The following is a 15,270-nucleotide window of genomic DNA, read 5'->3' as shown; positions in this document are numbered from 1 at the left end:
AGGAAGGCGTTTTGAACTTGCCAGCAGAGGCTGTTACTTTGTTTGGAGTTCTGTCACAATCTCTCTCTCAAATTGTTAACAAGAACCCTCTTTGTCCTTTCCCTGTTCTCTGGAGGAACTCTAAGTCATCCTTCAAGACCATGATCAGGACGGCTGCGGTCGCTCATGCCTGTAGTCCCAGCACTTTGGGAGTCCAGGATTGGGGGATCACAAGGTCAAGAGTTCGAGACCAGCCTGGCCAACATGGTGAAACCCTGTCTATACTAAAAATACAAAAATTAGCCAGGTGGGGTGAAGCGTGCCAGTAATCCCAGCTACTCAGGAGGCTGAGGCAGGAGAATTGCTTGAACCCGGGAGGCGGAGGTTGCAGTGAGCCGAGATCGTGCCACTGCACTCCAGCCTGGGCGACAGAGTGAGACTCCATCTCGGGGAGTAAAAAGAAAAAGACCCTAATCAAACATCACCTCCTCTGCGAAGCCTGTCGTGATCACAACCGTCCAGGCAGAGTGGATTTCCTTCTTTCCTTGATGCTCCTATCACTGCCAGCCACAACTCTTTACCATAGCAGTAATGTCATGGTATTCACACACTACATTTTTGTTTGCCATGGTAGACTGTATATTTTTTGAGGGTAGGGATTGCATGTTTTTCAGCAAAATCCCTGTATCACAGATTGTCAGTAAGTGTTTGTCAAATAACCATCCCACAGCGATGGAAGACGCAGCACAACAGTAAAAAGCAGATACAAGAGTATAAAGCAGTGTGTGCCAGGGCTGTTCAGTGATTGGGAGCCAGACACTGAATCCCGCAGTGGCCGAGTGTCTCCTTGTAGATGCCATAGATGCTGTAATAAGGTCCTCAGAGCCTCCAGGGACTGGTTACAGCCACCCTTCTCTAAGTCAGAGGGTGGAGTCAGGTCTAACACACTAACTCCCATTTAAGGAAGTAGAGAATTATCATTGAAAGAAAGTGCTAGTGCTTTGTCATAGGGGGAAAACCTTTAGCTCTCGGTTTAATTTGGGTATCCAGATCAGCTTATACCCTGGAGGTTCTGCCGAAGTAATCATCTTTCTTTTCCTCTGGCCATCCTGCACTCCATTTTCTTATGTTCTCTGTCAAGCTAGGAAAGCTGGGTCATTCACACCTAATGAAAATGCAATGAGTCAGGGATCATTTGAGGAGCCTTCTGCATTGGATATCAAACCGCATTTACAGTGTGAGCTCCAATGCAGAAACGATGTGCCTACACGCAGATACCCACACAATGCAGATCACATAAAGAAACAGAGCCTTGACCGGGCGCAGTGGCTCATGCCTGTAATCCCAGCTCTTTGGGAGGCTGAGGCGGGAGGATCGCCTGAGGTCAGGGGTTCGAGATCAGCCTGGCCAACATGGTGAAAGCCCGTCTGTACTAAAACTACAAAAATTAGCCGCGCATGGTGGCAGGCAACTGTAATCCCTGCTACTCGGGAGGCTGAGGCTGGAGAATCGCTTGAACCTGGGAGGCGGAGGTTGCAGTGACTGAGATTGTGCCACGGTACTGCAGGCTGGGCAACAGAGCGAGACTTCATCTCAAAAAAAAAAAAAAAAAAAAGGCCGGGCGTGGTGGCTCATGCCTGTAATCCCAGCACTTTGGGAGGCCAAGACAGGCGGATCACGAGGTCAGGAGATCGAGGCCATCCTGGCTAACACGGTGAAACCCCATCTCTACTAAAAATACAAAAAGATTAGCCAGGCGTAGTGGTGGGCGCCTGTAGTCGCAGCTACTTGGGAGGCTGAGGCAGGAGAATGGCGTGAACTTGGAGCTTATAGTGAGCCGAGATCCCGCCACTGCACTCCAGCCTGGGTGACAGAGCAAGACTCCGTCTCAAAAAAAAAAAAAAAAAAAGGAGCCTTTAGTCATTCCCTATAAGGAATAAACCAAAAGGAGTTTATTTCTAGAGTAATGGGTTTTAGTTTTTACATTTTTTAATATTTTTGCAAAGTTTTTTGAGCAGGACAGGAGGGTGCGTTTGGTTTGGTTTGGTTTTTGTCAGTCAGGGGAAGTTACGAAAGTCACTCTGAAAAAAGACAGCAAGTGCTACAGTGATACGCGGCCTCTTAGTAGTGAGAGCTCTCCCTTCAACTTCAGCCACCAACCTGGAGCCTTCCAGCCCCAGCCTCAGGCCCCTCCCTCTTACACACACGGGCGCCCACCGAGCCCTCCTTCCTCTTTGGTGGCGAGAAGACAGTTCTCCTTCCTCAGCCTTGCCCCCCTCCCCTTAGCCGCCTGCTGGAAGCCAGCCGCTGCCATGGCGACTGCCCAGCTGTCCCCTTGCTCTGGGCAGCAGGATGTAAGAGTTCTTTCCCGTTTCCTTTCCTCCTCGCTCCAGGGAGCTCCCTCGGTGGAAGCTGACAACTCAGCTTTTTAGTGTGTGGGTTGTTTTTTCCCTTCCTGAGCCGTGTTTGCATAACCTCTCCGGAGTCTCTGTAAAGTTAGGGCAGCGTTAGAGTGAGCTGCAATCTTGCCGCCCTCTGGGGCAACTTCCTCCCGCCCTCCCCTTCCCCCTTTCTTTTGCCTTGCTCTAAGGTTGAGTGTGGGGTTGAAATTCTGAAATGATTCTCTCGTTTTTCTTTCCGTTGGCCCACAGATAACGTAGAGGGTGCCTATGACATGCCTGGCGTGGGGATCAGTGCTGGGGCCATAACAAGACCCAGACAGATATGAAAGTAGCTGAAAAGATCAAAAGGACTTACACTAAGAAGTTTCTAGGGTGGTGGGGGACCCTTAATTTCTTCATTTGGCTTTTTTGTGTTTCTCATTATTCTACACCTAGTGTGTGTTTTTGTAATGAAAAAAAAAGTTGTTCAGAACATTTGCAAACGTGTTGAGAGAGTTGTGCGGTGCTTGGCCCAGCCAGATCCTCCTTCCTCCGGGGGTTGGTTCTCCAGCCAGGACTGGCTTTGGGGAAACGCAGAGGAGACTAGAATCTCTTTGGGGAGAAGGCCCCCAGTCAATGTGGATCCTGTGTCGGGGCTGCCCTGGTGAGAACACTGGGTGGGCCTGGTCAGAATCTCTTCCTCAGAGCTGACCTGAGCCTGAGATTTCCAGTTTGAGTGGGAGGGGGAAGGGGGGAGGGGCAGGCCTTCTGAGCTTAGTGGGTACCATATGCCGTTTGTAACTTTTGGGGAATTATTAGAGCAGCTCATCCTGGTGGCTTTGGTGATTACAGAGAATTCTTGCCTTTGCCCCCCTTCCTAGCTAGCCACTTTGGGGTCATCCTCCGTTTCCGATGTCATTGGGGTTTTTTTTTCCCACATCCCCATCACTTTGACTGCTCAGCAGCTCCGGCTTCTTCTCCCCCACCCCGCTTTAATCCACCCACCCCCCTGCCCGCCTTGGTCCCTGCCCCCACTTGGTTCTCCCGCTGGGTCTCCCTGTGTGGTCCCTCCCACCCCCCACTGTCTGTCCTTTACCCCCTCCGGCCTTTCCCTGCCCCATCCCTCTCTCTTCCTGCGAGGTCGGGAGGAGGGAAGAAGGGGAGGAGGAGGCACCGAGGAGGAGGAGGAGGCGAAAAGGCACTTCCAGGACCCAGGGGAAAGGTCAGAGGAGAGCCAGGAGAGGGAGAGGCCAGAGAGAAGAGCCTGTAACAGCCACCAGGGCTGAGCTCCGCTCTGCGCCAGGCAGTGTCCTGAGAACATTAGGATGCTGATGTGTTGACACAGATGAACTTACTTAGTAAATGAAGGCGGGGAACCTTGAAGAGATGACCTGGGCATTGGACTAAGGCTCCCTTTACCTACCTGCAGGGCCCTGCCTGGGGCTTCTAGGTCTCCAGGGGTCCTTTCCAGGAGCCAGAGCTCCATCGTTGGCCTCTGATGAGGCTTCGTAGATCAGCGGAAGGAAGGGTCAGGCTCTTTTGAGAGTGGAGTTTTATTAATGTTAAACATGACAGCTGCCTTTTCATAAACAAAACTCGCCCTGGGTGGGAAGGGGAGGGCATCCATAGTCTCCAAATCGGGAACTTCCAGTGTGTAATCAGCCTGAGCTCTGAGTGCATGACACCGACCAGAAGGAAACCACGGTCCTCAGGATGGGGCTCCTGACCTTGCTGTATCCTCGGTGAGACAGGGCTCGGTGTGATGCTGTGATGCACATCTGAATCCTCGTGGCTTATAGGCAAGCAGAGGAGCTAGAGGCAGCACAGGCAGAAAGGCCTCCCGGTACCCAGGGCTGATGCTCAGTAGCTCTCTTGCTAATGATGGCTGTTCCCTCTCTTGAGGTTGGGGTTTTAGGGAGGGAACACTGGAGGGACTGTCCTGGTGGTCTTTGATAGACGAGCTCAGGAACCATGGAGTCTGCAGGAAGCTGCTTCCTGCCGTCACTTGTTTAAAATAAAAGGCAGACAGGCAGCAAGGAAGACGTGGGGAACTGAGCTCTGAGCACTTCAGCTTTTCTGCCCTTGAGACCTTTGTCTCGTCCCCTCTCCCAACAGCAAGTTGTCACCATTTCCTCTTCTCCACCTCTTCCTCTAAGCCAGTGGGTCTCAAGGTTCAACAGCCTCAGAATCACCCTGGGGCTCATCCGAGCCCAGTTTCAGAGCTCCACTCCCAGTGTCTGGATCAGTAGGGTTGAGTGGAGCCTGAGCACTCACATTTCTAGTAAGTTCCTGGGTGTTGTGGTGCTGCTGGTCCAAGGACCACGCTTTGAGAGCTGCTGCTTTAGACTTCAGCAGCTCTGCAGCGGGCAGGGAGGATTGTGTGGCTCATGATCACTTCACCTCTCCAAGCCTCGGTTTCTTCATCTGTGAAATGGGTCTGTGATCTCTGCTGCCCTCACAGAGAAGAAGAATCTGCGATGTGCAGATTCTTGGAGTGGGGCCTAACCCCGCATAAGTGCTTGGTAGACTTGGGGCTCAGTTCCCTCCCAGACCTTCACTGTCTTCCGTCTGTCCTCAAGAGAGACTCACAGGAGTGACTCCGTGACTGTGTGCCTCGGAATGCCCCACTCTGAAACCCAGAGCTGGATGCAGAAAGTTGTCCCCATTCTACAGCTGGAGCAGCTGAGGCTCAGAGCATGAAGCACCCTCATCTGATGTTCCATAGCTAGAAGGAAGCCAGCTGGGATGTAGCCCCTGCTGGGATGCAGCCCCGGCTGGGATGCGGCCCCGGCTGGGATGTGGCCTTGGCTGGGATGTGGCTCTGGCTGGGATGCGGCCCCGGCTGGCTGATCTCTGGAGTTTGTGCTCTTCTCAGTGCGCCAGGTTGCCTTAGCAAACAGTTGTGTGTAAGGGGTACGAGGTGCCAGGTGATGGCGAGAAATGGAGGGCAGACTGTGCGCATCTTGTTAAGGACAGAGCAGTGGACAGTTGTGAGGACAGGGGCAGGTGCGCCAGTGTTCTGTGGTGGTAGCTGAGATCTCCCAGGGAGAGAGTGTCAGGGGAAAGGAGAAGACGAGGTGGAACCCTGGGGAGTGCCTGTGTGGAGACAGAGGGGGTGGAAGAGCCAGGGAGAAAGTAGAAGGCAGGATCAGCGCTATGAGAACCAAGATGGCGCCATGCGCTGGGTGCCATGCGAAGGGAGAAGTTCAAGGAGGGCAGAATTGACAATGGTGTGAAATGCCACCAGTGGGCATGGAGAAGATGCTGTTGGCTTTGGCAATTAGGAGGCCCCTGTGGACCCCTGAGGGTAGTTTCACTGGAGAAGTGTGGGGGCTCAAAAACCAGCAAGGAGTCCCATCCGCCAAGCCCTTCAGATCTCGTTTCTTTTTCATGTAATCCTCCCAACCACTTTATGAGGTAAGTATTTGATCCATTTTGTGGATGAGGAAACTGAGGTTTAGAGCCATTCAGGACTCTGGTTTGGGTCACAAGGCTAGTACATGTGGGGGTAAGTTTTTAAAAGATTCTGAAATTTGAACTTGCCATCTGGACGTTGCAGAGAAGGTTAAGGGTATAGACTGTTCCACTGTGCCGAGGCCTCCAGCAGAAGCGGCTCATGGCATCTGTCTGTGGTGCCTGTGTTTGGGTGAAGTCCTGGGTCCCCTGTCCCCCACTGGGGTCGCCCAGTCTCCCTGTCTCCTCTGTCTAGACCCACTCAACCTCAGTCTGAAGAGATGGACCATTGGCCCTGTTGGGGACCAAGTGGCACAGTGGGGGTGATGGAGAGCCCGGGTACCAACCTTCTTCTGGTGCATACAACCTTCATCTTAATGCATACACACACAGACACACACATATATATAACACACATACACATACACAAATACTTGAATATATATACACATATATATGTACACCTGTACTCACAAATATATGTATATACACACATATACAAACACACCTATACACATATATATACCTATTATACACACAAATATATGTATATATACACATACACAAATACACACACCACACATCACATTAATATATACATGATGGCGTTTCTCTGTGCCTTTTAGTAGATATGCTGGTTTTCCTGAGTATAGGAGTGACAATAGCCCAAGGTAGACAAGGGAGCCTAGGGCTCTCCACTGCTGATGGGGGGCTGTGACTGCCACTGGGGTTGGTGGACCTGATTTGTTCAGAAGAAGGAAAGTAGCTGAACCAGGGATGAAGAACTAGCACTTCCCCTTCCACTGCCCAGCATGAGGTCAAAAGGGGCTGAGAACCTCCTTCAGGGTGAGCGGAGTGGGGGAGAGGCCTCCAGTCTGCCGGGCAGCTGCAAAAACGGTGTGCAGACCAACAGGTTTTCCGTCTCAGACTCAGCTGACCTGTCACTGTCGTGCTAGATCTCTAGCAGCAAACATTTGTAAGCACAACGTGACTCGGATTTTCAGAAACAGGCCTGTCAGCAATCTTGTTGACCAAACCATTGTCAGATAAGCACCCAGCAGTCACCTAGCAAACCATGTCCCTCTTTACCCCGCTCCCCCACGATCATTTAAATGACATCAGGCTGCGGTTCTGGAAGGGTCCCAGTGTCCTTGGGGTTGGGGCTGTGACTTACTTATTGTACATCTATCTTGTGCCAGGCCCTGGGCTAGTACTTGGGACACAGGGACAATGCTTGTGGTTCTTCAACAAGAACCTGTGAGCCTACAGGGGTAAGGGGTGTTGCCCAAGGTAGACCTGGGGAGGTCTGAAAGAGGGGAAGGGTGGATGTGGAGGGTTGGAGGTATGCAGAGCACGCCGGCGTGTGGAGGCACTTGGCAGCCAGCAGAGAGGGCAGACGCTGGAAAAGCCGTGACGCTCCACAGAGGAGCCGGCCAGAGCCGTGGGAGGGGGGCCCATCGAGAAGAGAGAGGCTGGGAGAGCTAGCTCAGCCCGAAGGCTTGGCACTAGGCTGAACACATGGTCGGGGTCCCCAGAAACTGTGTTGGCCCAAAGCAGGGCTAGTAACTTTCCTCCATGGAGGCTTGGGCCAGGGATGGGCAGTTTGGATCCAAGTCTGGGCTGACCACTGTGGAAATGGGAACCTGAGAGTGGTTACCATGGAAACACACACTGCGTTCTTTTGCTTGTGAAATGCAGTCGGAGGCGAATGTGCAGCCCCTCCTCCCCCTCAGGTCAAGGCTGCCATTTAATTAAGCACTTTGGTGTTGATGCTCTGACAACACTACTCTAAACAGAGCCCTGGCTTCCCAGACACCGTGGGGACTGCTGAGAAATGCTCTTGAGTTGAAGGGCTGCTCCCCCACACTCCGAGTCTGCACCTGCCGCCTGTGGCTGTGCACTTTGCACCTTAGAAGGGAGGAACTGCCCTCTCTTGCCCCAGTCTCGTTTCCTGTGTGCAGTGGCCACCTGGCAGCCCCGCCCTGTGTCAGGAGCTTGAGGTTGGAGGTTCCACCCTGACTGCTAGGTGGGTTCTGTAGCTTTCACATTTAATCACCATGGTCACCTGATACGGGAGGCGTGAAATCACCCCCTTTTGGAAGGATCCCAAATGTCTATCAACTGATGGACTGATAAGCAGAATGTGGTCTCTCCATACAATGGAGTACTGTCCAGCCACAAAAAAGAGTGAAGTGGTGACCTACACACGCGGCAGCGGGGATGAACCTTGGAGATGTGGCGCTGAGTGAAAGAAGCCAGACCCCAGAGGCCACAGAGCGTATGAGTCCATTTCAATGAAATGTCCAGCACAGGCCAATCCATAGAGACAGAAAGTGGACGAGTGGTGGCCAGGGCCTGTCCTCACTTCGCACATCCAGTTGGTCACCAGGCCCTGTTGATTCACCTGCGCAGTGTCCCTGAGATCATCCTTCCTTCTATCCCTGCTGCCTTGTCACCTACTGACCCCCAGATGGCCATGGCCTGGTGGGGCAGTTCCCTGGAGAAAGGGAACTGAGCACACGCACCTAAGGTGTCCAGGCCCTTGGCTCTGGCCTCACTGTGTTGTGACTCTGGCCACATCACATGGCCCCTGAGCCTCCAGCCCTTATCTATGAAGGTGATTTGGATGTCGATGATGAAAGTGATCATGGCATCTCTACCTCATCTACCTCCCAGCATTGTTACAAAGACCAAATGAGATGAAACAGAAGCATGTTTTGTAAACTGAAAAGTGCTGTGCCAGTGTGAGTGTTTCCTTTAAGAAACACGTGTGAGATGATCAGTTTCCTTTAAGAAGTAAGTGTAGTGGAGTCCCTGAACCTGGACCCCAGTGAGGATCACGTATTCATGGTCTGCTGCGAGCTGTGTGTTCCTTAGCTCCCGGGGACAGATGGATGATCCATTAGACAGCGCGGCTTCTTATCGAAGGCGAACTTGCTGGTTGCTCTTCCGGTTTTGAGATAATCACCAGGAAGTGAACTTGTCAGCTCCAGGCCCATGTCTCCTTTAGACAGGTGGTTTGTGGCCTTGGGTCTTGGTACTAACTTACGTACTTTGTGTGGGACTCTGCAGGAAGGTACTTAGATTCTAGGAAGAAATGCAGATTGATTTTTTTTTTTTTTTTTAACTCAAAGTGTGATCCTTTGACCAGTAGCATCAGCATCACTGGGGAGCTTCTTAGAAGCGTAAACCCCAGGCCTGTTTAATCAGAAGCTCCATTTAGGAAGATTCCCCCAGTGATGCAAATCCACGCAATGTTTGAGAAGCAAACATATCACTCTACGATGTCACTGGGTGCCTGAGAAACCCTCACACCAGCAACTAAATGCCCTGAGAGAGCATCAGTTCATGCAAGTGGCTAACACAAGGTGAATGACTCCAAACCAGTGGCATCCCTATGTGCCAGCAACCACTAGTTAGGAATCGTAATGAGATCTTGGTGATATTGGCAATTAAAATATGAACTAGTTGTGAAGTAAGCTGAATAAGGATATGTGGTCCCCTCAAGAGGCACAGAACTTTGTTGGAAAACACAAAAGGGGTCCTGATTAAATGGGGACACCAACGGTTTAGAGCAGAGGTTCTCAACTGGGGGTGTTCTGCCCCCTTTGGGGGACATCTGCAATGTATGGAGGCATTTTTGTTTGTCACAACTGGTGGGTCCAGGTGAGGGGTGCTGCTCAGCACCCTGCAATTTACAGGACGGTCCCTACCAGAGAGAATGGTCTGGCCCCAGATGCCAATTGAGCTGATGTTGAACAATTTTGGTTTATCCTAGTGGAGTACACATGCACTCACATGTCACACGCACGCACATGCAATGCACACAACACACATGCACACGCACATTATTTATTTTATTTTATTTTATTTTATTTTATTTTATTTGAGACAGGGTCTCACTTGGCCACCCAGGCTGGAGTACAGTGGCGTGGTCTCTACTCAACTGCAGTCTCAACCTCCTGGGCTCAAGTGATCCTCCCACCTCAGCCTCCCTAGTAGCTGGGACTACAGGTGCCCGCCACCGTGCCCAGCTAATTTTTTGGGGTTTTTTTTTTTTTTTTTAGAGAGAGGGTTTCGCCATGTTGCCCAGGCTGGTCTCAAGCTCTTAGGCTAAAGAGGCTAAAGTGATCTTCCCACCTTGGCCTCCCAAAGTGCTGGGATTACAGGGGTGAGCCACCACATCCAGCCAATACACACATCACTTTAAAAATTCAGGGGTATCAGGCCGGGCGCAGTGGCTCACACCTGTAATCCCAGAACTTTGGGAGGCCGAGGTGGGTGGATCACGAGGTCAGGAGATCGAGATCATCCTGGCTAACACAGTGAAATCCTGTCTCTACTAAAAATGCAAAAAATTAGCCGGGTGTGGTGGCAGGCCCCTGTAGTTCCAGCTACTCAGGAGGCTGAGGCAGGAGAATGGCGTGAACCCCAGAGGCAGAGCTTGCAGTGAGCCGAGATTGCGCCACCGCACTCCAGCCTGGGCGGCAGAGGGAGATTCTGTCTCAAAAAAAAAAAAAAATTTAAGACTGTCAGATGATATTTTGATAACAGAGCAGTGGAGGATGGGAGAACTCAGCATAGTGGATTGTGAAACAGATTTTAAAGTCATGATAATAAAAACAGTGTGGCATTGAAATAAAACTTAATGTGGATCAATGGAATAAAATAGCCCTCAAAGCCATTTTAATAAAAAGGGAAAAAAATGACTACATAAGATAGAACAAGCATAACACAGCCAATGGAAAAGGGTTCAGAATTCATTGTTGACCTAATTGCCTAGTCATAAGTGAAATATCCCTGGAGCCATATCCCAGGCCAAATTTAGAGCCCCTTTCTTTATTTCCTCTTCATACCCACCCCCCTTGCCCCAGGGTGGTTCCTGTCTCTCTACAGTGTAGAGTCTGATTCCAAGTAGGACTGCAAAGATTGAGGCAAAAAGAGTTGATGAATTTCTGGTCTACAAAGAGGATGAATTTCTGGTCCCTATAAATAAGATCCACAGTTTGAGCCTTTTTAAATTTTCATTAAAAAATTTTTTTTGACTGGGCCCTGGCACTGCTGGCGGTGCCCGCATCTGTGCAATGGGCCCACCCAGAATTTGAGCCTTGATTGTAGGAAGGCTGTAGGCGTTGCAACCAGAGAGGCCTGGGTTTAAATCCCAGCATGACCTCTTGAATTCCCTCACAACCTTTAAAGTGTCATGTGACTTCTCTGAACCTCCATTTCCCATCTGTGAAATGGGCATGAAGCCTGCAGCGCTGTTGTCAGGATTCAGGAGAGAGTGCCGAGGGCAGGGGATGAGTGCTTCCCTCCTGCCCTCTGCACATGGCGCTCCCAGGGAACGGCACCGGGCTCCTGCTGTGCTGCTCTAGGCGCACTCACGGTTCATGGCCTCTCCTCGGGGACATGACGTGGGGGTGTTTTAATGGAGCACCATGTTCTCTTTTCGCTCTCGGCCACAGATGACGTCCGGTTGTTTGCCTTCGTGCGCTTCACCACCGGGGATGCCATGAGCAAGAGGTCCAAGTTCGCCCTCATCACATGGATCGGCGAGAACGTCAGCGGGCTGCAGCGCGCCAAAACCGGGACGGACAAGACCCTGGTGAAGGAGGTCGTACAGGTACTGAGTTCCTCCAGGGTCTGGAGGTCACAGCTCACCAAGGGTTACCATCCTGCAAGGAGAGAGAGGGCTGGGTTGGACTCCTGGGTCTGTAGCTTAGCTGTGACTTGGGACAAGCCATGCTGTGTCTCTGCACCTGTAAAGCCATTGGTAAAATGTCACCAGAATTGTTTCAGGATGCGGGCTAGGAGGAGGTGACTGTGTTTGTGGTTCCACCTATCCCGTAACAGAAGCATGGCGGCTGGGTGCCTGCCTCCGTGGGTAGCGCAGGTTGCTTGCTTCTAGAGAAGGGGACCGGTGGGGGGACCAGAATAGCGGCCACTACCCTGTGGCGTCCTGGCTGGCTGTCGGCGGTGGTCACAAGGATCCCGTGGGAGAATCCACGTGTGCCCTCTCTGAACAGTGCCTACTGTAAGTCTTTTCCATTCTGGCCATTAAAGAAAATGGACATTTTCAATGTCGGAAGCTTCCAACGTTGTTCACTTGGGATACGGGTAACGGTCATGTTGAGAAAAGAACATCTGAACTCCACAAAGGTAACCCTGGGGTAGGGTAGAGGAGGGAGAGAGGCCTTTCCCTACTAAAGGGATTTCCATTTTGCAAAAGGATTTCTCACAACCCATGAACTAGGGAATCTCTCCCTCTTACCACCCCTTTAAACTGTTGTTCAGGTGAGCAGAAATAGTGTGTTACACGTCCCTTCAGCAGCTTGTCTGTTACAGAGGGCAGGGGGTACCGCTGCCCGTCCTCCACCATGCACATTGTTTTAAAGATTCAAAGCAGTGTAATTGGTCCATGATAAAACAAACGTTTAAAAAGAATAGACTCAGCTGGGTGCGGTGGCTCACGCCTGTAAATCACAGCACTTTGGAAGGCTGAGGCGGGAGGATTTATTGGCTAAGCAATCTGAGACCAACCTGGGCAACATAGTGAGACCCCATCTCTACAAAACATAAGAAAATAAAATGAGCCAGGCATGGTGGCACATGCTCATAGTCCCAGCTTCTTGGGAGGCTGAGGCAGGAGGTTTGCTGGAACCCAGGAGGTCAAGGCTGCAGTGAGCCACGATCGCACCACTGCACTCCAGCCTGGGCAACAGAGCGAGATCCTGTCTCAAAATAAATAAATAAAAATAAAAATAATAGTCTAATGATGGAAGTGGATGATAGCTAAAGACACAGGGTTTCTTTTTGAGGTGATGAAAATGCTCTAAAATTGACTATCATGGTGGTCGCACATATCTGTGAATATACCAAAAATCACCAATTGTCAAAAACAAAAACAGGCTGGGCGCAGTGGCTCACACCTGCCATCTCAGCACTTTGGGAGGCTGAGGTGGGAGGATTGCCTGTGTCCAAGAGTTCAAGACCAGCCTGGGCAACATAGTATTAATATTACTCCATCTCTACAAAAGAATAAAAAATTAGCCAGGTATGGTGGTGCATACTGGTAGTCCCAGCTACTTGGGAGGCTGAGGTGGGAGGATCACTTGAGCCTAGGAGGTCGAGGCTGCAATGAGCCGAGATCTTGCCGATGCACTCAGCCTGAGTGTGGTGAAATTGAGACCCTGTTGTAAAAAGAAAAACAACAACAAAATAGGCTATCTGCAATGCACTATCTTGAATTGGACCTTAGAACAGAATCAAGTCAGGAGTTTAATTAATTATAATGTACCAATGTTGACTTTTTCACTGTGACAGATGTACCGTCGTAATGTAAGATGTTAACAATGGGGAAATATGTATGTGTGTGTGTTAAGGAAGATAATATGGAAACTTGGTACTACCTCTTGCAACTTTTCTGTAAATCCAAAGCTCTTCTAAATAAAATTTTTTTTTTAAGAGAGACGGGTCTCACTATATTGCCAGGCTGGCCTCAAACTCCTGGGCTCAAGAGTTCCTACACCTCGGCCTCCAAAAGTGCTTGGATTATAGGCCACCATGCCCAGCCCAAAATAAAACTTTTATTTAAAAAATAACAATATGGCCAGGTGGCATGGCTCATGCCTGTAATCTCAGCACTTTGGGAGGCCAAGGCGGGTGGATCACCTAAGGTCAGGAGTTCGAGACCATCCTGGCCAACATGGCAAAACCCTGTCTCTACTAAAAATACAGAAATTAGCCGGGCGTGGTGGTGGGTACCTGTAATCCCATCTACTCAGGAGGCTAAGGCAGGAGAATCTCTTGAAACCAGGAGGCAGAAGTTACAGTGAGCCGAGATCTAGCCACTGCACTCCAGCCTGGGGGACAGAGCGAGTCTCCAAAAATAAATAAATAAAAATAAAAAATAATGATAGGACATAATAGAGTCATGTGGTCCCCCGTCAGCTCCTGCTTTTGGACGTCCCTCCTGGCCACTCTCTGGACGGGCTCGCCTCCTGCCTTTCGGCTTTGCTGTGGTCCCAGCCTACGGGTCACACTCTTGTCTGCAGCTATTTTTTTTAAGGTTAATGTAATTTCATAAATGATATGGCTGCACCGCCTCTGTAATTCATGGTTTTCTGGTAGCAGAGTGTCCTGGTTCACAAGCGTACTGTCATGTACTAAATGTTCCCCTGTTCTTGGTCTCTTAAGTTGCTTCCAATTTTTATTTTTATAAACAATGTTCCAACCAACATTTTAATACATGCGGCTCCTTTCTTCTGTTGAATTATTCTTTTAGAATACAATCTCGGCAGGTGGGGTTCTGGAGTTAAGAGGCGAGATCATCATTTTTAAAAGGTATGGGCGTCAGATTGGCTTTGAGCAGTGCTAGCACTGTGCCTGGGACCGAGGAAATGCTGACAAAGGCCATTTGTTTCACATGCTAGTCAGCGTTCCTGGTTGACACTGCTGTCTGCACCCTGTCTGGCCCTGGAGCCCTTGTTTTGGAAAACCACTTATTCAACCCTACAGGCTGTTTTTCTCCAGGCCAGTTGGGTTTTAATGGTTAACCAGCTTCCAGGGGTCTTCCGAGGGGCAGCAAGATGGAAAATGAAAAAGAAGACCTGTTCTGTGGCCAAAGGTCTCCTGCTGAATTCTGTCCGCCGTGCTTGGCCCGCTCTTGGACGTGGCCAGGAGGAAAGGGAGCAGAGGGAGGGGGCGTTCTCCAGGATGTGTGCACAGGGCACGACATTGCAGATCTTTGCGATTCCCTTTTGTCTTCCCATTTAAAAAATTGTGGTAAAATACAGGCCAGGTGTGGTGGCTCATGCCTGTAATCCCAGCACCTTGGGAGACCAAGACGGGTGGATCGCCTGAGGTCAGGAGTTCGAGACCAGCCTGGCCAACATGCCAACACAATGAAACCCCATCTGTACTAAAAATACCAAAAAATTAGCCCGGCGTGGTGGCGTGTGGCCTGTAGTCCCAGCTACTCGGGAGGCTGAGGCAGGAGAATTGCTCGAACCCGGGAGATCACGTCAGGAGATTGAGCCGAGATCACAGCAAGACTCTAAAATAAATAAACAAATAATAATAAATTGTAAAGTACAATAACATGAAGTTTACCATGTTAGCCATTTTAAATTACAATTCGGCGGCATTAAACAGAGTCACAATGTTGTCTAGTTCCACACCGCTGTCTAGTTCCAGAACTTTCTCATCACCCCCAAAGGAAACCTCATATCCACTAAGACAGTCTGCAGAGTTTCTTTCCGCTCTGGAACTCTTTCCAGTTTGGGTAGATGCGCCGGTGACTGAGGGGGATTGGAGGAAATTAATTCCCCGGTGGGAACCTTTAGGCGGGAGTAGTGGCGATAATTTATATGTTTGCAAGCTCGAGTAAGTTGAAGCACAAAGAGGAATTGCTTGGCTCTTGGTAGTGGGAAGTACAGGGGTTTTGGCTTTAGGTGTG

The 15,270-nt window shown here is 50.3% G+C and overlaps 1 protein-coding gene across 1 annotated transcript in view; it reads left to right on the top strand.

Moving 5' to 3' along the window:
• COTL1 (coactosin like F-actin binding protein 1) overlaps positions 1–15,270 on the top strand; it is a 52,209-nt gene that overhangs the window by 16,060 nt on the left and 20,879 nt on the right. Inside the window, 1 exon segment of the mRNA NM_001261155.1 lies at positions 11,279–11,436. Within this exon segment, the coding sequence (NP_001248084.1) occupies positions 11,279–11,436 (158 nt within the window).

This window comes from Macaca mulatta, chromosome 20 (assembly GCF_049350105.2).
Source record: "Macaca mulatta isolate MMU2019108-1 chromosome 20, T2T-MMU8v2.0, whole genome shotgun sequence".
Classification (NCBI taxonomy): domain Eukaryota; kingdom Metazoa; phylum Chordata; class Mammalia; order Primates; family Cercopithecidae; genus Macaca; species Macaca mulatta.
The sequence above is the reverse complement of the archived record's forward strand: the minus strand, read 5'-3'. Positions and strand labels throughout refer to the sequence as shown.